The sequence below is a fragment of the Epinephelus moara genome, chromosome 2, assembly GCF_006386435.1.
Source record: "Epinephelus moara isolate mb chromosome 2, YSFRI_EMoa_1.0, whole genome shotgun sequence".
NCBI classification, from domain to species: Eukaryota; Metazoa; Chordata; class Actinopteri; order Perciformes; family Serranidae; genus Epinephelus; species Epinephelus moara.
Window position 1 is genome coordinate 30935462 of NC_065507.1, and position 22984 is coordinate 30958445.

General features: G+C 40.2%; 2 protein-coding genes across 5 annotated transcripts in view; one reads left to right on the forward strand and one right to left on the reverse strand.

Annotated features, from left to right (window-relative positions):
* Positions 1-17951, forward strand: part of mtus2b (microtubule associated tumor suppressor candidate 2b) — a 29850-nt gene extending 11899 nt beyond the window's left edge. For 2 of the 4 annotated variants that reach the window (XM_050071490.1, XM_050071500.1), the window contains exons 5-15: positions 3217-3363; positions 5302-5400; positions 6441-6637; positions 11371-11437; positions 11893-12107; positions 12239-12344; positions 12430-12503; positions 12610-12708; positions 12848-12967; positions 13211-13311; positions 15381-17951. In XM_050071490.1, the coding sequence (XP_049927447.1) occupies positions 3217-3363; positions 5302-5400; positions 6441-6637; positions 11371-11437; positions 11893-12107; positions 12239-12344; positions 12430-12503; positions 12610-12708; positions 12848-12967; positions 13211-13311; positions 15381-15588 (1433 nt within the window). In that variant the 3' untranslated portion in view covers positions 15589-17951. The remainder of the gene's footprint in view (positions 1-3216; positions 3364-5301; positions 5401-6440; positions 6638-11370; positions 11438-11892; positions 12108-12238; positions 12345-12429; positions 12504-12609; positions 12709-12847; positions 12968-13210; positions 13312-15380) is intronic. The other 2 variants (XM_050071508.1, XM_050071516.1) reach the window with 2 other exon arrangements.
* stoml3a (stomatin (EPB72)-like 3a) lies at positions 15596-22913 on the reverse strand. The gene is made up of 7 exons (XM_050071528.1): positions 22509-22913; positions 20946-21049; positions 20263-20335; positions 20041-20123; positions 19716-19919; positions 18452-18586; positions 15596-18356 (listed from the first exon to the last, which is right to left on the reverse strand). Exons 1-7 carry the CDS (start codon positions 22696-22698, stop codon positions 18168-18170), a joined length of 978 nt encoding a protein of 325 aa, XP_049927485.1. The 5' UTR covers positions 22699-22913; the 3' UTR covers positions 15596-18167.
* Positions 22914-22984: the final 71 nt, after the last annotated feature.

Sequence of the window (22984 nt, forward strand, 5' to 3'; positions counted from 1 at the left end):
TTATGCTTTGCATACTGCCAGTTCCAAATGAGACTTCAAAGCAGTTGAAGCAGCAAAAGTCTCTGTGGCATGTTATGAATATTAAGCCTCTTTTCCTGTGGATCAGTCCCATCCCTGTCATGTCCTGCAGGAAAAAAGACCACCGGACAGAATGTTCTTCAAAATCTATACAATCCTCTGGTGACTGAAAGGACCAGTTTGTTTTTAAGTCCATCTTCTCAAGAGGAGATCTTATTTAAAAAATGGTGCAAATTTCAGTTTAACTGTACAGTACTTTGCCTTTTCACAAAGAGCTTGCTTTATCTTTTTCTTTACAGTCCTGTTTATTGAGTGATTCCCCTACACATACAATATAACAAAGTTCAATTTTTTGTCTCGTCTTGCGTCACATTTATTTCTGTCACTCCTACTCAGACAATAAAAAAGTAATGGTATCAATTATTCCTACAGTGACCACCTGAATCTTAATATTTGCATCACAGAGAAAAGAAAATCTAAGGTAGATAAGAGGGATTTTTGAGAAATAGAAGCTATGAGATTATAGTAGTTTATTTAGTGGATACAATAATAACGATCCTGATTGCATGAATGAATGAATTGATGTTTTTTTATCATTGTGTAATAATAATAATGCCTAGCTAGCTTACAAGACAACATATAATCAAACAAGCCAGGACCAGAATCTAACATACGTACTTTCAGACAAAAAGAAAATGGAAAATGAGCAAAGTGACAAAAGCATCCTACATAATCAGATCATCATTGTGTAAGACAGAATTCATGGATCACTCACAGAGGCATTCACTGTGTAGCACTGAAAAATCAAAATAAGTACCAATTAAACAAACTATCTTGCCTCCTCTTCCAGGCTTTGCAAATGCATAGCAAAATGCTTGTATTTAACATTGTTAACCTGTCTGTGCTTGCTTGAATTAGTCACCAGCAGAGTAGAGTCCTTCTTGTGTCTTGCTGGTGTAACACTGATCAGAGGATGCTTACAGCAGGGGATGGATTTGCACTCTACATGCAGGTTAGAAACAAGTATTAAACAGTGTGAGTCAGCCTCCAGCCATCTCCCTTAGCCAATCTGCTTCTTGGCTAAGGCTCATTTCAGTAAGGCGCCTTTGGGAAAAAAGCATCTGCTGACTCTCCCAAGTGAATCTGTTGCAGTGAGGAGAGTTATTGTGGTCCCACCGGAGGTTTCACACAGGCCTTTGAGGAATTTTGACATCAAAAGGGATTTGATATTCTCTTTATAATCTGAATTTGTTACGCTGTCTAATGCAGTATATTTTACTGCTTCATCTGTGTTTCAGGCTACTGAGCAGTCATCTGACTTGTTCATTCTCAGAACACAATATGGATATCTTAATTCAAGGTCAAAAAATGTCTGTCTTTACTGTTTTAGAGTGCTGAGGTTCCTAAAGCTGCAGCATGTGTCAGCACTGTTATTGATTGAGGAGCTGAATATTTTATGATAAGTAATTGAAGCTATCTGGTTTCACTTGCACTAACAAATTAAACCTGAATGCTGAACTGTCGTCACAGTGCTGGAATCCAGAGACAGTACAAATTTTATCCTGATTATATTTTGTAAAAGAAAACAACAATAAGTATCAACTGTGAGGATTTTCCTGTCCGTAGGTGGGGATGTTTGTTCTTGGAGATGTTTTTCTGTTGGACTACTCCCAGCTACAGCTTCATTTTGTCTATGAATCAAAGCCTTTCGTATGCACAGAAAGCCAGAGGTGTGATAACAGCTGTTATAAATAATTAAGATGTTTTCAGCATTCTGCTTTTCTTGCTAGTCTTAGTGAATTTTTGTGGTGTAGAAATGAATAACTCTCCAAGGAAAGATTGTTATGTGCCGGTACGTGATCCTAAATATACAAAAATAAATGCAACACGGTAATTCTCACAGATGTATAAAGGATCCCATGATCCTTGATAGGTCAGTGAGAGGTGATTTACAGCACTGTCACTAGCAAGCGCAAAATATAGCCTATGTTTTTTAATTTTTGAAGTGATTTACAGTAATATATTTATGCCCTGATGACATAAATGTACAAATTATGAAAAAAGGGAATACAGTGACTAATAAAGGAGAAACTTTGGTAGTTGTCAGCCTGGACCCTGTTTTCCCACGCATGTTTTCTGTCTGTGTGACACTCACTAGTATTGGGTGAGAGGGCTGCAAAAACTGGCAGCAGCAAAACAGGCTGCAGTGTAATAACATGGGGCAATTGCGTACTCTCAATGTATGTCCACTTAAAGTGTTTGTTTGTGCTGCAGACAGGCTCATATCATTATTATACCTGTCTGACAACATTATGGAAAGGATCCTTATAGAGACAGACCTCTGTGTTAAAGAGTAAGGCCCTTTTTGTCTAACCTGAAATAGCTCAGAAATTGTCATCACCAAACCCACCAGACTCCATACACACTAAAATTACTGTTTATTTAAATGGAGTCTTCTGGGTTTGGCGATTGTGATTTCAAGGCTGTTTCTGGTTTACCAGAAAGGATCTCTGACAAAAAGGTCTATCTCTGTAGGGATCCTTTCCCTTATGTTGTCAGACACTTAGAATAACAATCTGAGCCTGCCAGTTGCAAAAACAAGCACTTATACTGGGTGTAAGTTGATGATGCACAGTTGCCCTGAGTAGTAACATTGCAGCCTGTTTTGCTGCTGCTACCTGTAGCGGTCTCACTGGACCAATTTAAAAAAAACTGTTGTTGCCATTAGTCACTTGGACACAAAACATGAGAAAATGGGGTCCAGGTTGAAAAATACCGAAGTTGCCCTTTAAAGCTACAATGCCCCCATCCCACAGTACAGGGTTTCATTGTTTTTGTAACTTTTCCCAAACCAAATTAGAGCTTTGATCATAGGAAACAAGACCCAGTGTGAAACACGCAGTATCAAGAGCATAATATACCAAGCAAGTGCATACTTATTTTTCTGTTTTGAGCATTGCACTGAGGTCTGGGCTGGTGCTGACTTTTTCTACCTACCTTTTTATTCTCACACAAAAAATAAATGGAGACATGGAGTGATTGAAAGCAGATGCCAGTGTTGTATCCATTTATCAATCCCTATTTACTCCTGTTCAGGGTCACAGGGTTTATACATCCCTGTAAATAGCAACCTTTCAAAATTTTGACACAATCATTGACTATGTGTTTCTGGTCTCTGACATCCCTCCTGCTTTGAAGATCCCAGCAGTGGCAGCGATGACACTCCGCTCCACAAAGCCACAGCGCCCCCCAGTGAAGCCTCCCATACTCAGAGCAGGCCTCAGCCTCCCAATGCCCCCAGCCTCCAGCGCCGCAGTCTACCACCACAGCGCTCCTCCCCACTGGGTATGTAGGTAGCCCGTGGAAACAGTTTCCGCTGCTCAGTTATTATGTGCATATGTATGTGGTATTGGAGCTATCTCCAGAGAGGTGGCAGCTTAGCATTGGAATGTACGTGTATGTACATGTACATGACAGCTGATGAACTGTAGCCAAAAGAAATCACATTTGTATTTATCCCTCAGTGGAAACTCTCAGCCCTGTAATGTGAAGTGAAACCACCTACTTTAGGCAATACATTTATATATGAGATGCTTAGGCTTGTATACATTATCTGTGTGTTTAAATGGCTTGCTTGACATGCCACCTTTCTCACCTGGATGTTAAGTGTATATTGAAATCAAATATTGTGGGGGGAAGGCCACTTAAATGGTGATCTGTATTTAAAATGTAGAGATTCTGACCACAAGGCAAAAGTAAATACTTTTAGTCCCATTATGAAAATCACTAAGATTTTTAATATTTCAATCACAAGGTGTTTGACAGAGGATTTTCACATTTTTGTTTGTGTTTAAGATGCAATATTATGGCCATCAATGTTGCAATTTTAGATTTTAAGAAAAAGAAATACAGAATGATATAATTGACCTAAAAACTTAGTCCTTGCTGTAATCTATTGTAACTGTTGCTCAGCATTGCATCACAGCAGTGATACAGTACTATATATGTACTCCCTTTCTGCTGATGTTGGTGTCTTTGTTGTTGGTCGGGGCACCTTGTGGCCAGTGTTAGGTTAGCATTTCAGCACTATAATGTGGAGTATCAACACCATCCAGTGGTCACAGAGTGTATTTCTGTGTGAGCCTCGGCTTCCTGCAACAGAGCCTGTGTGATCAAGTGGAGCAGCAACTCCAGCTAGTGGTCACTGACTGTACCACACTGTGCCTCATTTAAATGTTTTCTCAGTTGTGGTTTACTATAGTTCCCAACCATCTTTGGCTGTAAACTTTTCAACCAAAGATGGATTTTCTCTTCTCGGATTGTTTCGATTAGAATGTTTTTTAAGCCCTGAAGTATTTTTTTCAGGATATTTTCCAGGTAAAAATAAAAGACAAAAGTCTAAAAAAAAGGTCTTAAAAGTTAAAATAATTGTGTTGTGTTAATGTTTTTTTTTTTCCTCTTCACATCCCAGTTATCATCTCACATCCCCTTAAAGTGCAACCACTTAGGGGGTCCAAACCCACAGGCTGGAAACATGTGCTCTACACAATACATGCGGAGTTGCACAGTCAAACATTCACAATGAACAGCAGTACACCAATAACCTTCAAGTGCTCCTGTGTGTGAATTATGGACACTGGAGAAAATATTTAGACCTTTTACCAAAGAAAAATCAAAACACCACAGTGTCTGGCATTGTTTGAAATGCTGTGTGGTAAAGCCAAAAACAATTTTCCACAATGACGACAATGTAGTTCCTAATTAACGGACTCAGTAAACATACTCCGTTCGAATTATACCAAATAAAGGTAATATAACTGAACTATCAAAAGTAAAGATATTCATTACCCTGCAAAGTCCTTGTCAGAGTTCTATTTCATGTGTTGTCTGATTATTGTTACTGCTGCATTCATGTTTAAGCAGCATTTTAATTCTGTTGCAGGTCAATGAGAACTAGTTTAAATTATGATTTTTAGAAAAACATCATAATTTATAAACGTGTGTTTTGTATGTAAAATCTCAGTCTGCAAAGCAACTTGTCACCTTGACTGTCAAATAAATTAAAGTGAAAGAGAAGAAAATAACTGTCCTCAGAAAGACGGTGCAGTAGAGGTATAAAAGAGCATGAATGGAAATACTTAAGTTAAGTATAAATATGCTAATTGTATACTAACATGTGATGTATTTGTGAAAAGAATGTTTATGAGAGAAAGTAAAGGGTTTTTTTCTTGTGTTTAAATATCCACATTAAAGAACATATGGCCATTTCTCTTTACCAAACAGCCTCTAGGAGAGAGATGCAGAAAGACACAGAGGCTGCGATGCCACCAAAGTCCTCTCCGAAAAGATTTGCTGTGGTTTCGCCCAAGCCACAGTCCCCTGGTGAGCTTTTTACGTGTGTGTGTGTGTGTGTGTGTGTGTGTGTGTGTACAAGCACATACTGTATGCACATACAGTATACACTGTATCTGATATAGTGTGTGTGGTTTGTTACAAAGTGGTACAAAGGGAGAAAGCAGCCGTTAATAGTGCAACACCATCCGCTTCTACTGTATCTTTAAAATTTACAGTCACTCTGTCTGCCTGCCGCTCTCTCTCTCTCTCTTGCTCCCTCTCTCCACACTTCATTACAAGACCCATGGCAGCCTGCTGTTGTCATGGCAACAAGCTACAGGAGCTGTAATGCTGGGATGGCTCCTTCAGTAGCAGTCCTGCTGGGTCAGATTACCACCACAAGTCAGCATTTTGTCCCTTTCTCAGAGAGCAGGCAGACAGATTTACAGCTGAGCAGAGTTCCAGTGCAGGTGATAAAAGTTTCACACATGATGCTCTCATATTTTCCCAGTATGCGTGTTCAGAGGTGAGAGAGGAAACTGTGGCTGATTGGTATGGGCAGTGAGGAGACTTGAGTAACAGTGAGAACATTTGTCCATGTGGGAGGATATGGACCACTGTGGTTCCAACCAATAAGCACTTAATTTGTTTATGTATGTGTGTAAGCTGAGAGAGTAAACCAACTGCTCCAATATTATCTGCAGTGTAACTCAGCTATTTGTTGATGCTGTTAGCTAATGACTATTGTTTTTATTGGTTTAGCTGTTGGTTTTTTCTATTGATTATGTAATAAATGTCAAAATGTAATGAAGCAGGTGTAAGGTGTAGTTTAAAATTAAATTCCAGAATGATCAATCATTAGTGTTGTTGTCACATTAGTCGCCCTGTTTGTAACTGTTGTGTTTGGTCTCTGTTTTACTACATGCTGGTGTAAATATCTCAGATGAAATGGATGATTACTGCTTATACATATGATCTACTTGTAAATGGCAGTGTCTAGATTTTTCACTGAAAACTTTTCATTAAGTCTGTTATGAGTGAAAATATTCAGTCTTTTTTGTTCACCCCTCTGCTCTCTGTTTCTGTAGTTCGTGGGCGAACAGCAGCGGGTCACGGTGTCGTCCGGACTGAAAGGGCCCAGGAGTTGGACCGCGCTTTGATCCAGCAGCTGCGGGAACGCTGTGAGCAGCAGGACCTGCAGCTGCAGAGCCTTCAGGCCCAGTTAAAGAAGGCCTCCCTGTGCCTGGATGTTTTCAGCATCACTACCCAGCACTTCTGTCACAAGGTAGGCTAAAGCGGAACTTCGAGACCTCCGCAGGGTTGATAGGCGAGCAAACTTGGTCTTGCCTCCACTTGGAGAGATGGAGCAAATGTTTTTATGCATTAGCCATAAAATAGTAGAAAAATAGAGAGAAAGAGTGTTGTACGCTCTGTAAATATTATTGACATGTTACAGAAGGAATAAAACTGGATAAGTTTCCCTTTTAAAGTCCAAAATCAGTTTTTGGACAGCATGCATTGTAAATCGTAATCACATCCCCTTCTTCTCCTCTCCCCTTTAATGTGTGTTAAAGGAAGCTCTGACATCTAAGATTTGGGGAGTAGCTTTTCACACAAAAAAAAATCCCAGAGGAATCCCCTGGCTTTAATTCCTGATATGTAAGCTCTTGGATGGCACAAATTGTCTTTTTTTTTTTTTTTTTTTTTTTTTTTTTTTTTTTTTGTTAACATTAAAAAGTTGGATGTTTAGCAGGGATGCACTTTCAAAATTGCCCTTTGCTTGCAGCTGCATGATTGTGTTACAGTAACATAACTTGATAAAGTGAACATTCATCTTGATGGATGGATCTTAAGCAAGTTTTAAGAGAGTCATTCTAAAGTTAGAAATAAATATAAAAGCATAACAAAATGCTTTAGAAAAAGGTTTACAAAGTATTTCATAGAATGTATTATAATATATATAATGTTTAGGTTATAGTCAAAAACATGAAAAACCAGCAGTGTGGTCTTGGAATATGTTTAGAGATGTCATGCAAACAGAATCCTGTAATGAATATTGCATCTTTCCCCTAAATCAAAACCTTGTATCAGCATAAAATTTTGATATCCGTCCCTTTTGCAGCTAATAAACACAGGCCTGCTGTTAAAAACTACAAAGGGAAAGCTGTTGTGAGCTTCAGTATGCAACTACAAAGTGTGATGCATCTACTAGCACAAATGACACCAGCAGCATCTGGCTTTTGTTGTCAGCATCACTTTGTTCACAAAGCCAGTCACTTGCTTTAAAACCTGATTGTTGTGGCTTTTTGGGACATGTTGGGAAGACCTCAGCAGGATTTGTCTGTAGATCTGTTTGTAGGGAAATACTGAGGATTCCCAGTGTTGTTGTTTTTTACAGTAGTTTAAACAAAAGGAAATCATATGTTATGCATTCCGGCTTTTTATACTTTCAAATGATTTTGATAGAGCTGTGTGGCATTGTGTTGGGTCTGAGCTGGATGGTTGATTCAAAAGGGTCTGAACACATTTAGTATTCATTTCAAATAGCTGTATTGATGTGTCTTGTGAGTATTCTCGTGTTGTGTAAGATAATGGCTGCCAATGGTGTCAGAATCATATACAGCCTCTGATGGTACAGACAGTCTGCTCGCACACTGTGACTGAGTGTGCTTTGCCTCTCAAACCTGGATTAAGCGCTTGTTTCTTGCCCTTTCCTGGTCCTCTGCTTGCATTTCATCCATTTCCCAGCCCCACCCACGGGTTCTGCTCAACAGTGGGAGATGATAAATGAGATTAGAGCTTTCTCGCTGCGCTTTTAGTGAGACTGATTGTCTCACAGACAGAGTATTCACCAAGGTCTGACGGGCGGAAGACTTTGTAATATGTACATCTGATATATATGTACCTTCAATAGGGAACATACTCCCCTTTTATGATGACGAAGAGGCAGTGTAAGAGTGATTTTCAGAGCGTGATAGCCAGCATTAAATATGTATACAGCATGACATTTTTGCAATTTTGGACCAAGATATTCTAAGTAAAATATATTTTAGAATTAAAGAAAAGACTAATGTTCTTCTGCATAGAAATGAACAGATTCAAAGTGCTTTTGCAAGAAACTTTACATCAAAAGCTGCAATGTGGACACCATTGCTCCAGTCAGAGCTTTCTAGAATACATTATTTTTAAGCATTGTTTTGTTCCGTATATATTGAAATGCCTGCATGTAGCTTTTTTCCCTGAGCTGAGTAACAGAGCAGATAATTGGCCACTTATTGATCATCTCCCTCCCCCATCTTCTCCTGCTTCACTCCTTTTGTTTTTTTTTCCTCAAGGATGCAAAAGACTGTTCATGTGTGTGTGTTGCTTGCTGCCACGCGTGTGAATGTGATACGGCCGGGGCGTGTTGGAAGGGGCTTTAGCGGAGGGCAGGCAGAGCTGGGCTGGGCTAGGGCTGGCAGTCTTTGTTTCAGCAGGGATAAATGCCGGCCGCAAACCAGGAAACGAGGTGAGGCTTCGATCTACCCATTTCTCCTCCCCTCTCCTTCCTTTGCCTGGTGCCCTCCCCCTCCATCTCTCTTTCTGTGTCTCTCTGGCACTCGCATCTTTTACTGCTGCCTCCCCAGTCGGCTCAGGGATGCTGCTGTCTGCTAGCCTAGTATGGGCCATCGCTGCTCTAGGCTCCATTTCCTACCTCTGTGCTTTCTGGACCAAACGGTAAAGTCAGTATCTTTTGCAGGCAGCAGGCTTGTTTCTGCACCAAGGTTTCTTTTCTATATGTGTGGTTGTGCGCATGTGTGTGTCTAGTGGGGGAGGTCTGGAGTGTGTCTGTCTATATGAGCATTGCATTCACTTGTTTCCTAGAGACAGAGCTGGTGGAGAGAGTGTAAAGCTGTGCATGATAATGCTGAGTCAAAGCAGGCTTTCCTGTCGCACTGTCCCTCTTTCTTTTCTCTCAGAGTTTGCAGGGACATTACATAATATGCTATTGCTGGCTGTCTTTCTGTTTAACTGTGTATGCTCTGTCCTTACAATGTATGCTGGTGTATTTTAGGGTGATTACATGCCATTTACTGTATAGAGGACCTTTCACTTAGGATGCATCTGGCTCTTGTTTACCTGATGTTGCCGAATTGCTCATCTACAAGAAATCACGTGTTCAATTGTCCTCATAAAATGCATGCTGTAGTTGCAGTTGCCTGTTTGTTGGACTCTGAATCTGTTAAGGACAAAAAGTCCAAACAAAAAAGCAGCTGCACATAAGAAGGTTTTTACATACCCACTGTAACTGGATTGATTACATGGGTACTGAGTTTGTAGAGGTTAATTAAATCATTACAGTTTCTCCTTGAGTCTGAGCAGCCTTACTATAAAAAGACTGGTTCATTCTTTTCCAGAGGGTAAAATGTACAGTGATGAAATGATTAAAAGATTGGCAGGAAGAGATAGACAACAATTTATAATCCACTAATCTTTTGTGATGAATAAATGAAAATGCCAAATATTAGCTGCTGCACCTTCTCGAATGTTCTCCTTTGTTACAGACCTAACATTTGATCAAAGAATCACAATAAGCCCCAGTTATGGATCAAGTTGCCTTAGTGACAGCTGTATATGAGATGGGAAAATTAGAATGCATGTCACAAAACTCCCTGGAGATGTGAGCAGGGGGGCGTTTGGGCAGGACGGGTGAAATGATGGGTAGGAGCAGAGGTGGAGCTGAGGAGTAAGAAATGGAAAAAAAACCTGCTGACCATCCTTCATCCCTTATGAGGTCACAGCAGTCTCTCCCTGATGACTGTATGTTCCAATTAAAACCTCAGAGAGGGTGACATCATTCCTGCTGAGATATACTGTGTACTACCTCATACATATTTCACCCACTGCTCTTTGCCTGTCTCTGTCTTTGTTTCTCGTAAGCACTGCTGTGTGATCTCTGATTTGTCTCAGAGCAACAGTGTGCGTAACTGTCTTAATGCATGTTGTGATCAATAATCATTTAACTGTCTGGTGTGTCGTCCTCTGTGAGTGAAAGGTGCTCTGAGGGTGTCATATCATTACGAGTCCCTGGTGGATACTAGAGAGGGGCTGTTAAAATGCTTTACATGATGAGTTTGTCATTCTGAAATGTTTCATAACTGCTGCAGTTACTGTAGCTTAATGTGAGACCTTTTGCTATTATGGCCACACAGTTGTTAATCATCTTATATTATAAGCAGACTGCAGCTGTGAGTTCAGATCTTCAGACATGTATATTGTGCCACGTTATCGCATAGTGCCTGGGTTCTCCTGACATAGCGATTTTAATTGTCATATTTGAATCATGGCCTCAGAAAATCTCTTGTCAGTGCATCTTGAGGACAGATAACATGAGCAGTTGTGTTATAAATAGAGAGGGCTGGTGTTTAGTTTGTTAAAAATACAGATGGTTTGGGGTTATTGCTAAATATACTGCATGACTGGTGTTCTAACTAAGCTGTTAAAAGTTGGGAATACAAGGTATAATCACCAAACCAGGTGTGATGCGACAATGTTTTTGGCAAATGAAACTGCGAATAAATTAAACATATGTATTAGGGATGTTCTTTTTGGTTTGTAATCCTCCATGCACATGTACTGGCTAAGCCAACCCTCTTTCTTCTTCGTGTTTCTTTGGTTTCTTTAAAGTGCAGCATATTGTCTAAGAAGTGTACAGCGGTGTCACCTAAAAGTCCCTGGGTTTTGATATAAACGGGGTGGACAAAATATGAGAAACACCTCTCAGTATGATAGAATATAATTAAACAGCACCACAAACTGCCATGAGTGTATATCAATCTCAGAAAAATGTTCTTAATATTGCAGTATTCATTTCAATCTAATCAGTCAGTCCTGTGTCAGTTGTACTCCTCATTAGCTTAAATTAATGCCAAAACTGTCACATTTATTCCACTCAGAGGTCCACAGTGATACTGTAGGTGTCTTACATCCATTTGTACAGTTCAGAGGTGTTCACTGCTGTATGTGTTTGCATTTCAGACTGAGAGTGCCATTGTGAAGGAGAGGGAACTGTCCCTGGAGCTCGCCAGAATCAGGGATGAAGTGGGTAAGTGGGATACAGCGTGACAGATATGGTACCATAGGGTGGAGAGAAAGCAGTGAGTCACTCATTATACAGCATGCTGCCACAAGGGACAGTCTGCTGATGGATGTCTGGATTTAGTCCGATCGAACACCATATAGCAGACAGACGCTGTAAAATGTTGCAGTGTAAACTGTCATCAGTCAAAACTGACTGCTTTAGGATTTTTAATTTATAAGATATTTTAAATGAATAGGCAAAAATATGCCAAAAAAAACTATGAATATGTCACTTGTGTTATTAAGCTGAAGAAATATTAACACCCTGACATTACAACACAATAGGAATAATTGATTGTTAATTATTTTAGGAGTACCTTCTTAAAACAGAGTTGCTAGTTAGCATATGACACTGACATATGACATATGATTGGCCTACTGGTCTAGTGAAACAAACTAAAGCTCTACGTTGCATCCCAGCTTTCAGTGTTGAACACTGGGAGCAACTGCAGCAGGAGAAGGAGGAGCTGGAGCGTCGTTTTGAGGCTGAGCTGCAGGGATTGCGGGCTCAGCAGCAGAGGGAGCTGAGAGTGCTGGAGGAGCAGCTGAAGGCACAGCACATAGCCGAGGCTGAGAGCCTGCAGGCCCAGCAACGAGCCGAGCTGGAGGAGCTACGGGTCAAACAGCAAGAGCAGGTGTGTGTGTATTGATGAAGACTGGTTATAAGCAGATCAGTTACATCTGATATAAGATGATGATGTGATGTCACTGAAAGAGTCGGTTCACCTTTATTACAAAAAAATAATGTCGTTCTCATCGTTCCCAGATTGAGGAGATGACTGAGAACCATGAGGCTTCCTTGATGGAGGTAGAGACAGCTCACAATGACACATTGGCCACTCTGCAGGAGGAGCATGCCAGGACTGTGAAGAGTAAGTAACCACATTTAAAATCTGTTGCTCTCCTGCACTGACCTACTCTGCCAATGAGATATTGATATATTATTTCTTGTGCCAGATCTGAAGATGGCCCACGAACAGCAGACGAAGTCTCTGCAAGAGGAGTTTGAAAAGATCAGACTGTCTCTGCAGGTTAACGGTTTTATATAAATATACATATATTTTTACAGATAAGTAATACGATCCATTTTGTCGTTAATGACAGTAGTTAATAAGTTAATATCTATGTGGTCACCAGGATCAGGTGGACACACTGACGTTTCAGAACCGTAGCCTCAGAGATCGAGCCAAGCGCTTTGAAGAAGCTCTGCGCAAGAGTACAGATGAGCAGATTGTGGTAACTTATGCGTTATATAGCACAGGACAATATGTTGCCTGCCTTGGTGACAGTAGCTGTATACAACTTAAAGGAAGCATTGTTGCTTTAGTTTTAAAGACTGATAGTGGTTTAGACTAATTTTATGCACTTTTGCCAGGATGCTTTGGCACCATATAAACACATTGATGAGGACCTGAAGAGTCTGAAAGAAGTTCTGGAGATGAAGAATCAACAAATTCATCAACAAGAGCAGAAGATCTCAGAACTGGAGAAAATAGTAGGTTTCAAATTTCTGCTTTTCTTTAACTTACTTTCAAATTGCAATAACACTTAACATCTAAGGTAAGATAATGACAGCATCAAATGACAAAAAAATAAATTATGCAGCACAATATTTTATAGAAGAAATGTCTCCTTTGTTACCCCCTGTGACTGTCATCATATTTCCTGTTTTACTGATAATATATTGTCATCATTTAAAGAATTTAATGTGGTGCACCCTTTCTCCTGTGTTTTTGAGCAGGCTGAAAAGAATGTGTACCTGGAGGAGAGACTGCAGGTGTTACAGCAGCAGAACGAGGACCTGAAGGAAAGAATAGACAAGAACCTTGCTGTGTCCAGGTGAGACAAGTTAAATGCATACGAGCGCACATTTTAAACCTAGTTCAAACCATTAAAAATGATTGTAAGAAAATACTAAAAAATATTTAAAAAGAAAAGGAGTTTACAGCCTTGTGATTTTCTGGATATGGTGTAGTGTAGTGTAGTGTAGTACGGTTACATGGGGCGCGGGCACAGGAGGCATGAATATAAATTAAAACCATGCCTGATTCATAGATTTAAAAAACACTACATTTCCAACAGCTGAGGAGGGGCAGAGGAGTCTGGGTTCTTACAAAATATTTCCTGAGTTTACACAGCTCCTCCACAAGATGGTTTATTAATATTGAACACAGTTAAATCGACAGTCACCCCTTAAAATATTGTTGAAATTAAAATTATATTATTATGAGTCAATATGCCTATAGAAAATTACTAGATACATAGAAGACAGTATTATCAACTTGTATGTCAGTAATAAGTGCACGAATAAGTCCTAAAAATCAATATATACTTAAATAAATATTAAAAGTGCTATAAAAGATTAGTAATTTAAAAAATTGATAAAAACACACCCACTCAGGAATTATTTGCCTCATACATGTTGATGTTTTTCTTCCATATATCTGCAATTTGTTAGCATGTGAATGGCAATTGTCTATGCCATAAGAAAATATATAAATAAATAGATAACACCAATGATAATGTAGTCTGGGGACACTCCTTTCTAAAGTGTGTTTAACACACCGGAGAAACGGCCGGCAACAAAGCAACGCCTCTTGCATTTTTTAAAAGGACACGCCCTCCCGGAAATGTGCGCTCCCCCTTTTCTCATCCGCAAGGAAACAAACACACAGAGAGCTTGAAAATGCATGCCGAGAGATAAACTCTGTTTTATCAAACGTGTGCTCAGTCCGCAAGGAAACAAACACACAGAGAGCTTGAAAATGGATGCCGAGAGATTTAACTCCGTTTTATCAAACGTGTGCTCAGTCCGCAAGATTGTGGAAATGAAGGACTTACAGCGACTTTGTTTAAAACTTTTAATGCAGTCGGACTATGTTTACGAGCACAAGAGTTCAGCGAGCCACCGAAGGACCGCCCTGCGGATTTACTATTGGTTCTGCAATGTAGGGAGTTTTTTTAAACTCTGAAATTGTATCCGCCCATCTAAACACAAAATCAGGGAGAAAGACATCAGTCTTTAGTTAAGCAAAGCCTCTAAAGACTGACTTGTGAGTCTAATGATAATGTAATAAAATTATTAAAGTTTTACGAATAAAATGTGAACACTAGCAGACCTCCATCCATCCATTTTCATCTCCTTACCCGTGGCGGGGTCATGGAGGCAGCAGGCTAAGCAGAGCACCCCAGATGTCCCTCTCCCTAGCTTTCAAGCACCTCCTGGGGGACCCCAAGGTGTTCCCAGGCCAGATGAGATATGTAATCCCTCCAGCATGTTCTGGGTCTGCTCCGGAGCTCCCTAGCAGTGGGACGCCCAGGATCCTGATCAGATACCATATCTGCTTCAACTGACCCCTTTCGACATGAAGGAGCAGCGGCTCTATTCCAACCTCCCTCCAGATGTCTGAGCTCCTCACCCCATCTCTAAGACTGAGCCCAGCCAGCCCACGGAGGGAACTTTCAGCCGCTTGTATCTTGTTCTTTGGGTCATTACCCAGAGCTCATGACCATAAGTGAGGGTTGGGACGTTGATGGACCAGTAAATCGAAAGTTTTGCATTCTGGCTCAGCTCCCTCCTCACCATGACGGTCCGGCACAGCGCCCGCATCATTGCAGAAGCCGCACCAAACCGCCAGTCCATCTCACGCTCCATTTTACCCTCACTCGTGAACAAGACCCTGAGATACTTGACAAGGGTTATACCGTCTGTGCACACGGAGGGAACATTTTCAGGAAAATATAGCAGTGGGCAAGTACTGTTTTATCAAAGCTGGATGTAGCTAATCACTGTAACAGACTAAAACTGTCACCTTGCAGCTGGAAATTCCTGACTTCTGCCTCTGAAAAGAATGCAGCACTAGGACATGGTATTTATGTTTTGATTTCCTGTCTCTTTTCTTTCCCAGGCAACTCTCTGAGGATAATGCCAACCTGCAAGTGAACGTGGAGAAGGAGAGTAACGAGAAGAAGCGTCTGAGTCGCACTAACGAGGAGCTGCTGTGGCGTCTCCAGACGGGCGAGCTGAGCCCTCGCATGTCCCCCACCTCATCCCCCATCCATCGACACTCTGCTGGACCAGGCTCTCCAGCCCGCCCACACTCGTATCATCAATGACACTCTCAATGGAAGGTCTTGTATCAAACGCTTTCTTTTATCTGGCATCGGAAGCCCCGATTTGTTTTTATTGTTGAATGTTACTAGGATTTTACACTATGTAGACATACTTTTTGGGGAAGATGCCGTTTAGCCATGTGGTGCATTTCCAAAGTCAGCCCCGAGGAATTTTAATCTCTGACCTATAGAATTGTATTAATGATCAAAAGGGAATTCTCTGGCCTCCTCTTTCTCTATTCCATCTGAACGGCCCACACAACGGACGTGCTGTGATACTGCAGTGGATGAAAGACCTGGTCATTGTAAACTTCAGAGAGCAGGATCAGAGTAAAGGTGCCTCATTTCCATGTTTTCGCCTCCCATCTGCATCGCCATCTTCTCATCCAGCGCTCAGGACGATGGATGTAAGAGACACAGCAAACATCAAAAGTGTATAAAATGAACACAAGAAGCGCCTTTGCCGTCCATTCTCTCCCACCAGCAATGTTTATCAAGGCACAGGCAATAGTTTGAGTAAAATCACAAAACTACCTACAGTGCGTTACTCTCAAAGTGCGGATTCTTCTTTGGGATATGTTATCCTATTCATGCTGAACTATCATACATCAGTAGTGTATGAGTGACTACACATCTAACCTCAATCATCCATTCTACATTTTCCTTGAACAACTAGATACCAGTATTGACCTGAAACGTATGACTACAACAACATAACTCATAAATCCATTGAACTGCCAACACACTATAACTGTAGTATTAATTCTAATTGTGTAAAAACTGTACATGTATTGCTCTCTTTAAAGCATGTTCTGTCTTCCAGTAATGACTTTTGTTTTAGGATTACCTGTGTGACGATATGGAGCAGAGGGGTGAAGGGGCAACGAAAGTTACCTCTTTTCCTAATGAAACAGACCAGGATTTTTTTTTTTCAAATGAAACCAAGAAATAAATCATCGTGCATTGCAGACGAATCTCACTTTTTTGTGAGATGGTGCCCCTCACCTTCAGTCGGGTTAAGGAAATATAATGAGTTCCCCCAAAAGCGCAGGATCTGTAGAAACCACCAAAGAGGAAGTCATTAAACACAGCTGTTTTTATCAAGTACTGTAGGTGTCATATGTCTGGAGTTAAGTGCTGCAGAATCAGCCATAAATGGTGCAGTCATTGCAGTCAAAATATTCTGACTTGAACACATGTAAATGCAACATGTTCATTGTGTCTCATTGGTTCTTTTTCTTTCTGTAAGTGTACCTTATCAACACTCTTGCAGCTGACTCGAATGATTCCTTTCTATATTGCTGATTGTTTTCTGTGTTTTGAAACTCACCACAGAAAACCTGCTGAGTAAATATGATGGGAAATTGTTTTGGCTTCTAAACATTCATTCTCTATTTGTACCTCCAGGTTGATGTTTGGCAAAATTCCTGTTGAGATGGAAAAATACAAAATCTGTTGATTTATCTAAACAAGTAGGAAAACTCTGAAAATCTGCAAGCTGTTACCTCATTTCTCATTGTAGAGAATAATCTCAGGTCTTGAGGAGGATTACGAGTCATCGAAGGGAAACAACTGCCATAACTTTTTTCTGTATTTATTGTACTTTTATTTAAGCTTTTGCTCATGTTTACATAACCATTCAGCTCAACTGTCTGTTTTGCAAGATATCCTTTGTATAAAATGATTTGGATGTACAGAATATGTATAAATATTTTAAAGAGCATAGTGCAGTCAGCAAATATATACAAAGACATTGAAGAAGTATTGCTTTACTATTATAGTATGATATAATAATCAGCTCCCCCATACATAAAATGTGGAAATCTGCTTGAACAAGGATTCTGTTGTAGGTGAGGTTGCTTATGTTTAATTTGGTGGGCTTTACTATGTTCTGAAAGGGTGGAAATGATATTTCTCTCCATCAGGTACTCCAATTGCACTGATTGCCTCTGTGTCCTGTGGACATGACCTTGTACTCATTTACTGAATGTTTGTCCGACACTAGAATTAAAGAGGTTTTGTTTACATTTTACATCCAATGTCAGAGAGGGATGGTGTTTCATGTGGATGTCGGTACTTCTGTTGATTGTTTACAGGACTTCTGTTGTAAAGATTGTGTTCAGTATTTCAGAAATTCACACTCTGGATGAGTTGATATGAAAGCATGTCTTTATACGGTTGTTGTGTATTGTTCTTTGTTTTACATTTCTTGTGCATTTCATTTACTGATTTATTTATTTGTCCTCCTCCAGAACCGCAACTGTAGCTTAGCTGGTTAAAATATTGTGGTTAGTGATGAGACACTAATGTCTATACTGTATATGTTGCACTTTGTATTTAAGTATTAAATCACAATAAGAAAATAAGTGTGCAAAAGTGAGTTTTGGTGTGAATATATCATAATATATAATAATTATTAATTCTATTTTATATTTTACCATTCTTAGATAGGACAACTTTCTATAAGAAGTAATAATGCAGAGTGCAGTTCGGCAGTTAACACACTAGGCCTGTTAGACCATACAGCATCTGAAAAAGATACCTCATAAGCTTGTAACAGTAACTATATGACAAGAATATCACTACTTCCTCATAAAATTCTGCAGTAGATCTATGGGCAGAGGGAAGATGATGGTAGAGTTCTTCTCTCCTGCGATGGTGTTGAGGGTCTGCAGGTATCGCAGCTGGAGAGCAGAGGGTGACTCAGCAATGATCAGAGAGGCTTCTTTCAGAGCCCTGGAAGCGTTCATCTCTCCCTCTGCAGAAATGATCTGAAACACAAATGTTCCCCCTCAGCATCCTTTCTTTTTCACGCTTAGAGTGAATCAAGAAGAAATTAAATTAAATTTCCCAGCGCCCTCTTAACCTTCGCTCTGGCCTCCCGGCTGGCTTCTGCCTCTGCTGCCATGGCTCTCTGCAGCTGCTGAGGCAACTTCACATCTTTGATCTCCACGCGCTCCACCTTAATGCCCCACGGATCGGTGGCGTCATCCAGAGCTTCCTGCGGGGGAAAATTCAACAACAAATACTCCTGTCACATAAAACCATGGTTAGCTCCACTAATCAGTTATGTTTCAGTAAACAACTATTCACCCAACTCTTCAGCCATAAGGAGCTTAGCTTTAGCCTTTATTAAAAGTTTGGGTTTGTGATACATTTGTTGTGTGGTCCAAGCTCAGGGCTCTCATCATTAGCATTTTAGCAGACAGCTGTTTTGTGCAATCCAGCCAACATCTGTGGGCCCACGTGGGTAGTGAATGGGCTGAAAAAATGGGCCCTAAATGGGATCGGCCACGGGTTCCATAATGGCCTCATGCCACATGCCCACATGGGCGGGTTAACCAGTGGGCCCCACACAAGTTATGCTACAGCTACCTGGGTAGCAAGTGGGTTTGAACCCAAAATGGGCATCTAATCTGGGGCTCACGGGTAAACCCACCAATGTGGATAACTGGCATTGGGCCATTATGGAACCCACGACAATCCCATATAGGGCCCTATTTTCAGCCTATTTCCTTCCCACATGGGCCCACAAACGTTGGCTGGGAAATAAGCTCTGATAAACAAACGATATCAAACATCAAACAGAGTTAAACATGGCTGATGGAAAAAGGACCAATTACAGATATTTTATGTTGATATCGACCAAAATAGAGGTAAAAAGAGAGTGAATGACTGACATTTATGAGTTGATTAGACACATGATGATGATGATAATGCTCTTTGTCTGCTGGATGTGTAAAAATACAAATTTTAGCTAATGTTAACTTGTTAAGGAAATGGTGTCAATGTCAGCATGTTTCTGTGTTACTTCTGCCTCCCATAGGGCAAAGAAACAACTAATGCAGCTTTTAAAGTAACAGATTACATCAGAGTTAAAGCTCTTTATGTGTTCAGGTTTTTAGAACTGTGAAACTACAGTTGGTCAAAACACAACTATACAGCTACAAAAGAGTCAGCCTACAGAAAACTCACTCTGACCTTTGTCTTCTCTTGTTGCCACCACAAAGTCAGGTAGATTTCTAACTATAAGAGTCATCAGTAATAGTTACTATATTTAAAATCCTGCTGCCATCCTCTTCTGCTCCCCAGCTCCTCATACACCCCATTAGCACAGAGTTCATCCTCACCTGCATACTGAGTGATATGCCCTCTCTGTCAGATAGCAGTTCTGCAAGGTTTTTGGTACCAAGTACATTCCTCAGGGTCGTTTGAGCCAGCAGCCGTGTAGATGAGTGTGCATTAGACACATTGGCCACAGATGAGATGGGGCAGTGTATGCGGAAGTACACTACACCATCCACAGACACTGTCACTGAGTCTCTGGTTAGGATCTGCAAGGTCAAAAAGATGCAATAAAAGGATGCTGCCACTGTTCTGATTACCCAGGAAGATGGCAGTTTTCAGGAGAGATACAATGATATGCTATATTTGATGTAAAAAAAAAAAGCATACCTCTTGTGGAGGGATGTCAAAGGACACAGTTCTCAGATCGACTTTCACAAAGGTATCAGTGCAGGGCAGAACAAAGAAAAGTCCTGGAAAGAAATTTGGACCCTGCTAAACTTCTAAAGATTGCAGATGAAGCCTAATTTGATCACAGTAACAACTTTCTAAGCAGACTTTTTCAGCCACAGACATTGTATACACATGTAAGTAACACATTCAGTAACATACCTGGCCCTTTAGGTTTTCTGTCTGTGATCCGGCCGAGTCTAAAAATGACAGCTCGTTCGTACTCCTTCACTATCTGGGTGTTAGAAACACAGCCGGTCAAACAGAGAACATAAGAAAGACCAGTACCGTATAATGGTGGTTTCTCTCAGACTACAACCACTGGGTATAACATCTGCACATTTCATTCATTTGATTGGCCAACAATGTGTTTTTGCAAGTCGGTTTAAAAAGTGTCCTCTCTGAACAGGTGCTGTGGGTCACCCTGCCTCAAAGGCACTATCAGGCCTTATTTTGTGCCCCCAGTGGCTGTGGTACACAACAATGCATGGGTGATGAATAAACTGAAAACAACACATTCACTAGAAGGGTCTCTTTTTCTCTACAAACAAAAACTTGCCATCAGAGTAAATGACTAAATAATTCTGGTTCTGTGTGTCAAATGCCATATACAGCCCCCTTTTATAAATAAAAGAATTATATTTCTGTATACCAAATGTCCTCCACTCAAAAAAGCTTATGAACTTTTTTGGAATTTAAAAAAAGATGATACAAATGGTCAAATTCCAGAGCAGTGAATACTGACTGAAGCCCTGGCAAAACACAAATGTACTGTTATCTGTATTTCAGAAACAATACTGGTCTAACCCTAATCAGTGGTGTACATTAATAAGCATATACTCTACCTTAATACACAGAAGAAATGAGACTGGGAAGGTTGGTATTATAAAGAGGAGAGATACGAGGACCAACAGCCAACCGAAACATCCCAGCCTCCCTGAGTTTTTATCTGTGGAGAAAGTGGAAAAACACTTTACAAGCTTGGAATAGGGAGGGGAACAATATTTTGCATAATTTCCATGGCACCTTTGTTCCACATTTGTCAGCGTGTAAATCCAGACCAAAGACTGTTGTGGTCATTTTGTTCACACGATTAAACAGTAATATGATCCAGCGGGACAGAACAAAGCATGTGTGCAGTCAAGCAGTGAGATGTGGGGGATCCACACTTCTCATTTGTTCCTAATGATGTAATTAATCTCCGAGGAAAGTCACGTAACTTCACCTCCACCTGAGTCACAGGGTGTTGTGTAAAGCTACTCAACTATTGATGTACTATCCTGAAAATGCTGCTCATACACTGACGTAGTTTCTCCTTCAGTTAGAGTGTGAATTTAAAAGGAAAACTACATATGATCCAGTCTGAGGGTAGATTTTTAAGTCGGTGTATGGCTGCAACTATTATTTGCATTATCTTTGTTTTGTAAGTGCTGTATGTGTAATAATGGGTTTTTTATTAGTTGATTAATCACTTATAAAATGTCAAAACTAGTCAAATAAAGTGGAACAGAATTACAGAAAGCCCAAGGTGACATCTTTAAATGTGGTAGCTTGTTATGTCTGTACAACAGTTCAAAACCCAAAGATATTGAAAGTACAATGATGACACAGATCTGCAGATCTTCCTCAGACCTGACAAGCTGGCAGCAGCAAATGATGCCATTTTTGATTGATTAATGATTTAAGTTTGTTGGTAAATTGATCAAGCTGAAAGGAAGAGCATCCTCGACTTCTCAGAAAAAAATACATTAAAAAAAAAAAAACCTATAGAAATACTAATACTAGCAGTAGGACTTGGAATGGTTATGTATTATATAATAATTGTTAAAAAAAAAACTGCCATCCAATCAGCATAAGGTATCATGAATAATGCTATAGTTTCATCAGTGTGCTTAAGACATGCATTATTAATACATATAAAATATATGTCTATTTTTATTTATTTTTTTCAATCAGTGACTTTTTTGTTTCAACCCTTGTTGTTTAATTAGTTTTCTCCTTCTTCCTTTTGCCTTCCCTCCCACAATGTAGTGCAGCTCCGTAACGTGTAGTATTGATGTGTAAAATTCTTGAGATATACAATTATATAAAAAACCCCAAACATTTTAAGCAAAATTAAAATGCTTTACAGACAGTTAAACATATGGTAGGTAGTGTTGTGTCAAAGTACTCTATAACATCTGTGGTGACAAGGAGGGAAATGTTTCTGATTAACAGGGGTGCTATTAGAGAAACCGAGTCCCTTAAAAACAGCACACTTAGGCCCTCAAACGAAATGTTTTATCCCTGGTAAGTTTACACTAAATAATTCAGACGCTCAGCAAGTTGTGAAAAGATAAAAATCTATTTAAAATTCATCTAATGACAAAGAGTGAATTTTTTTTTAAAAGATCATAAAAGGTATTTACCTTCGACATGCTCTGCGTCGTTGATCTGAAGTTTGCCCTGTGTCACCATGTCGGCTGTGCTGGCTGTCGTTGAGATCATTAGTGAGTATGTTGTCCGTGTGACGGAGCAAGTGAAACAGCCCTGCACTTGTTTACCTATCTGTTCTCCCTGAGGGTGCCCTGTCCCCTTCCCATTAGCTGACACACACATACTGTATACACACACACACACACGCACACACACACTCCCACTTGGTGTGTGACTCTTGGACTCATCCAGTCAGTGCCAACAGGTAACATGAACCACAGAGCCTAACCAGCCTCTGTGTGGCTCCTATATTGGAAAGCTTAAAGTTCAGCTCTTGTGCTTTTCCATTATGCTCTTACATTCACGTCCAGGAGTCTGACACCTGTTGAGTGCAGGTTATGAATAAACAATAGGTGGCTCCCAGTCGAGAAACATGAGACCTGGTGCAGTCGCACGAAGATGTGATCAT

Excerpts from the sequence above, each read along its gene's own strand:
- stoml3a (XM_050071528.1), bottom strand. The coding sequence starts at position 22,698 with ATGTGTGTGTCAGCTAATGGGAAGGGGACAGGGCACCCTCAGGGAGAA. Across the intron at positions 21,050-22,508 it reads CGACGCAGAGCATGTCGAAG|ATAAAAACTCAGGGAGGCTG; the intron begins GTAAATACCTTT and ends CTTTCTCCACAG. Across the intron at positions 19,920-20,040 it reads TTGACATCCCTCCACAAGAG|ATCCTAACCAGAGACTCAGT; the intron begins GTATGCTTTTTT and ends TTGACCTTGCAG.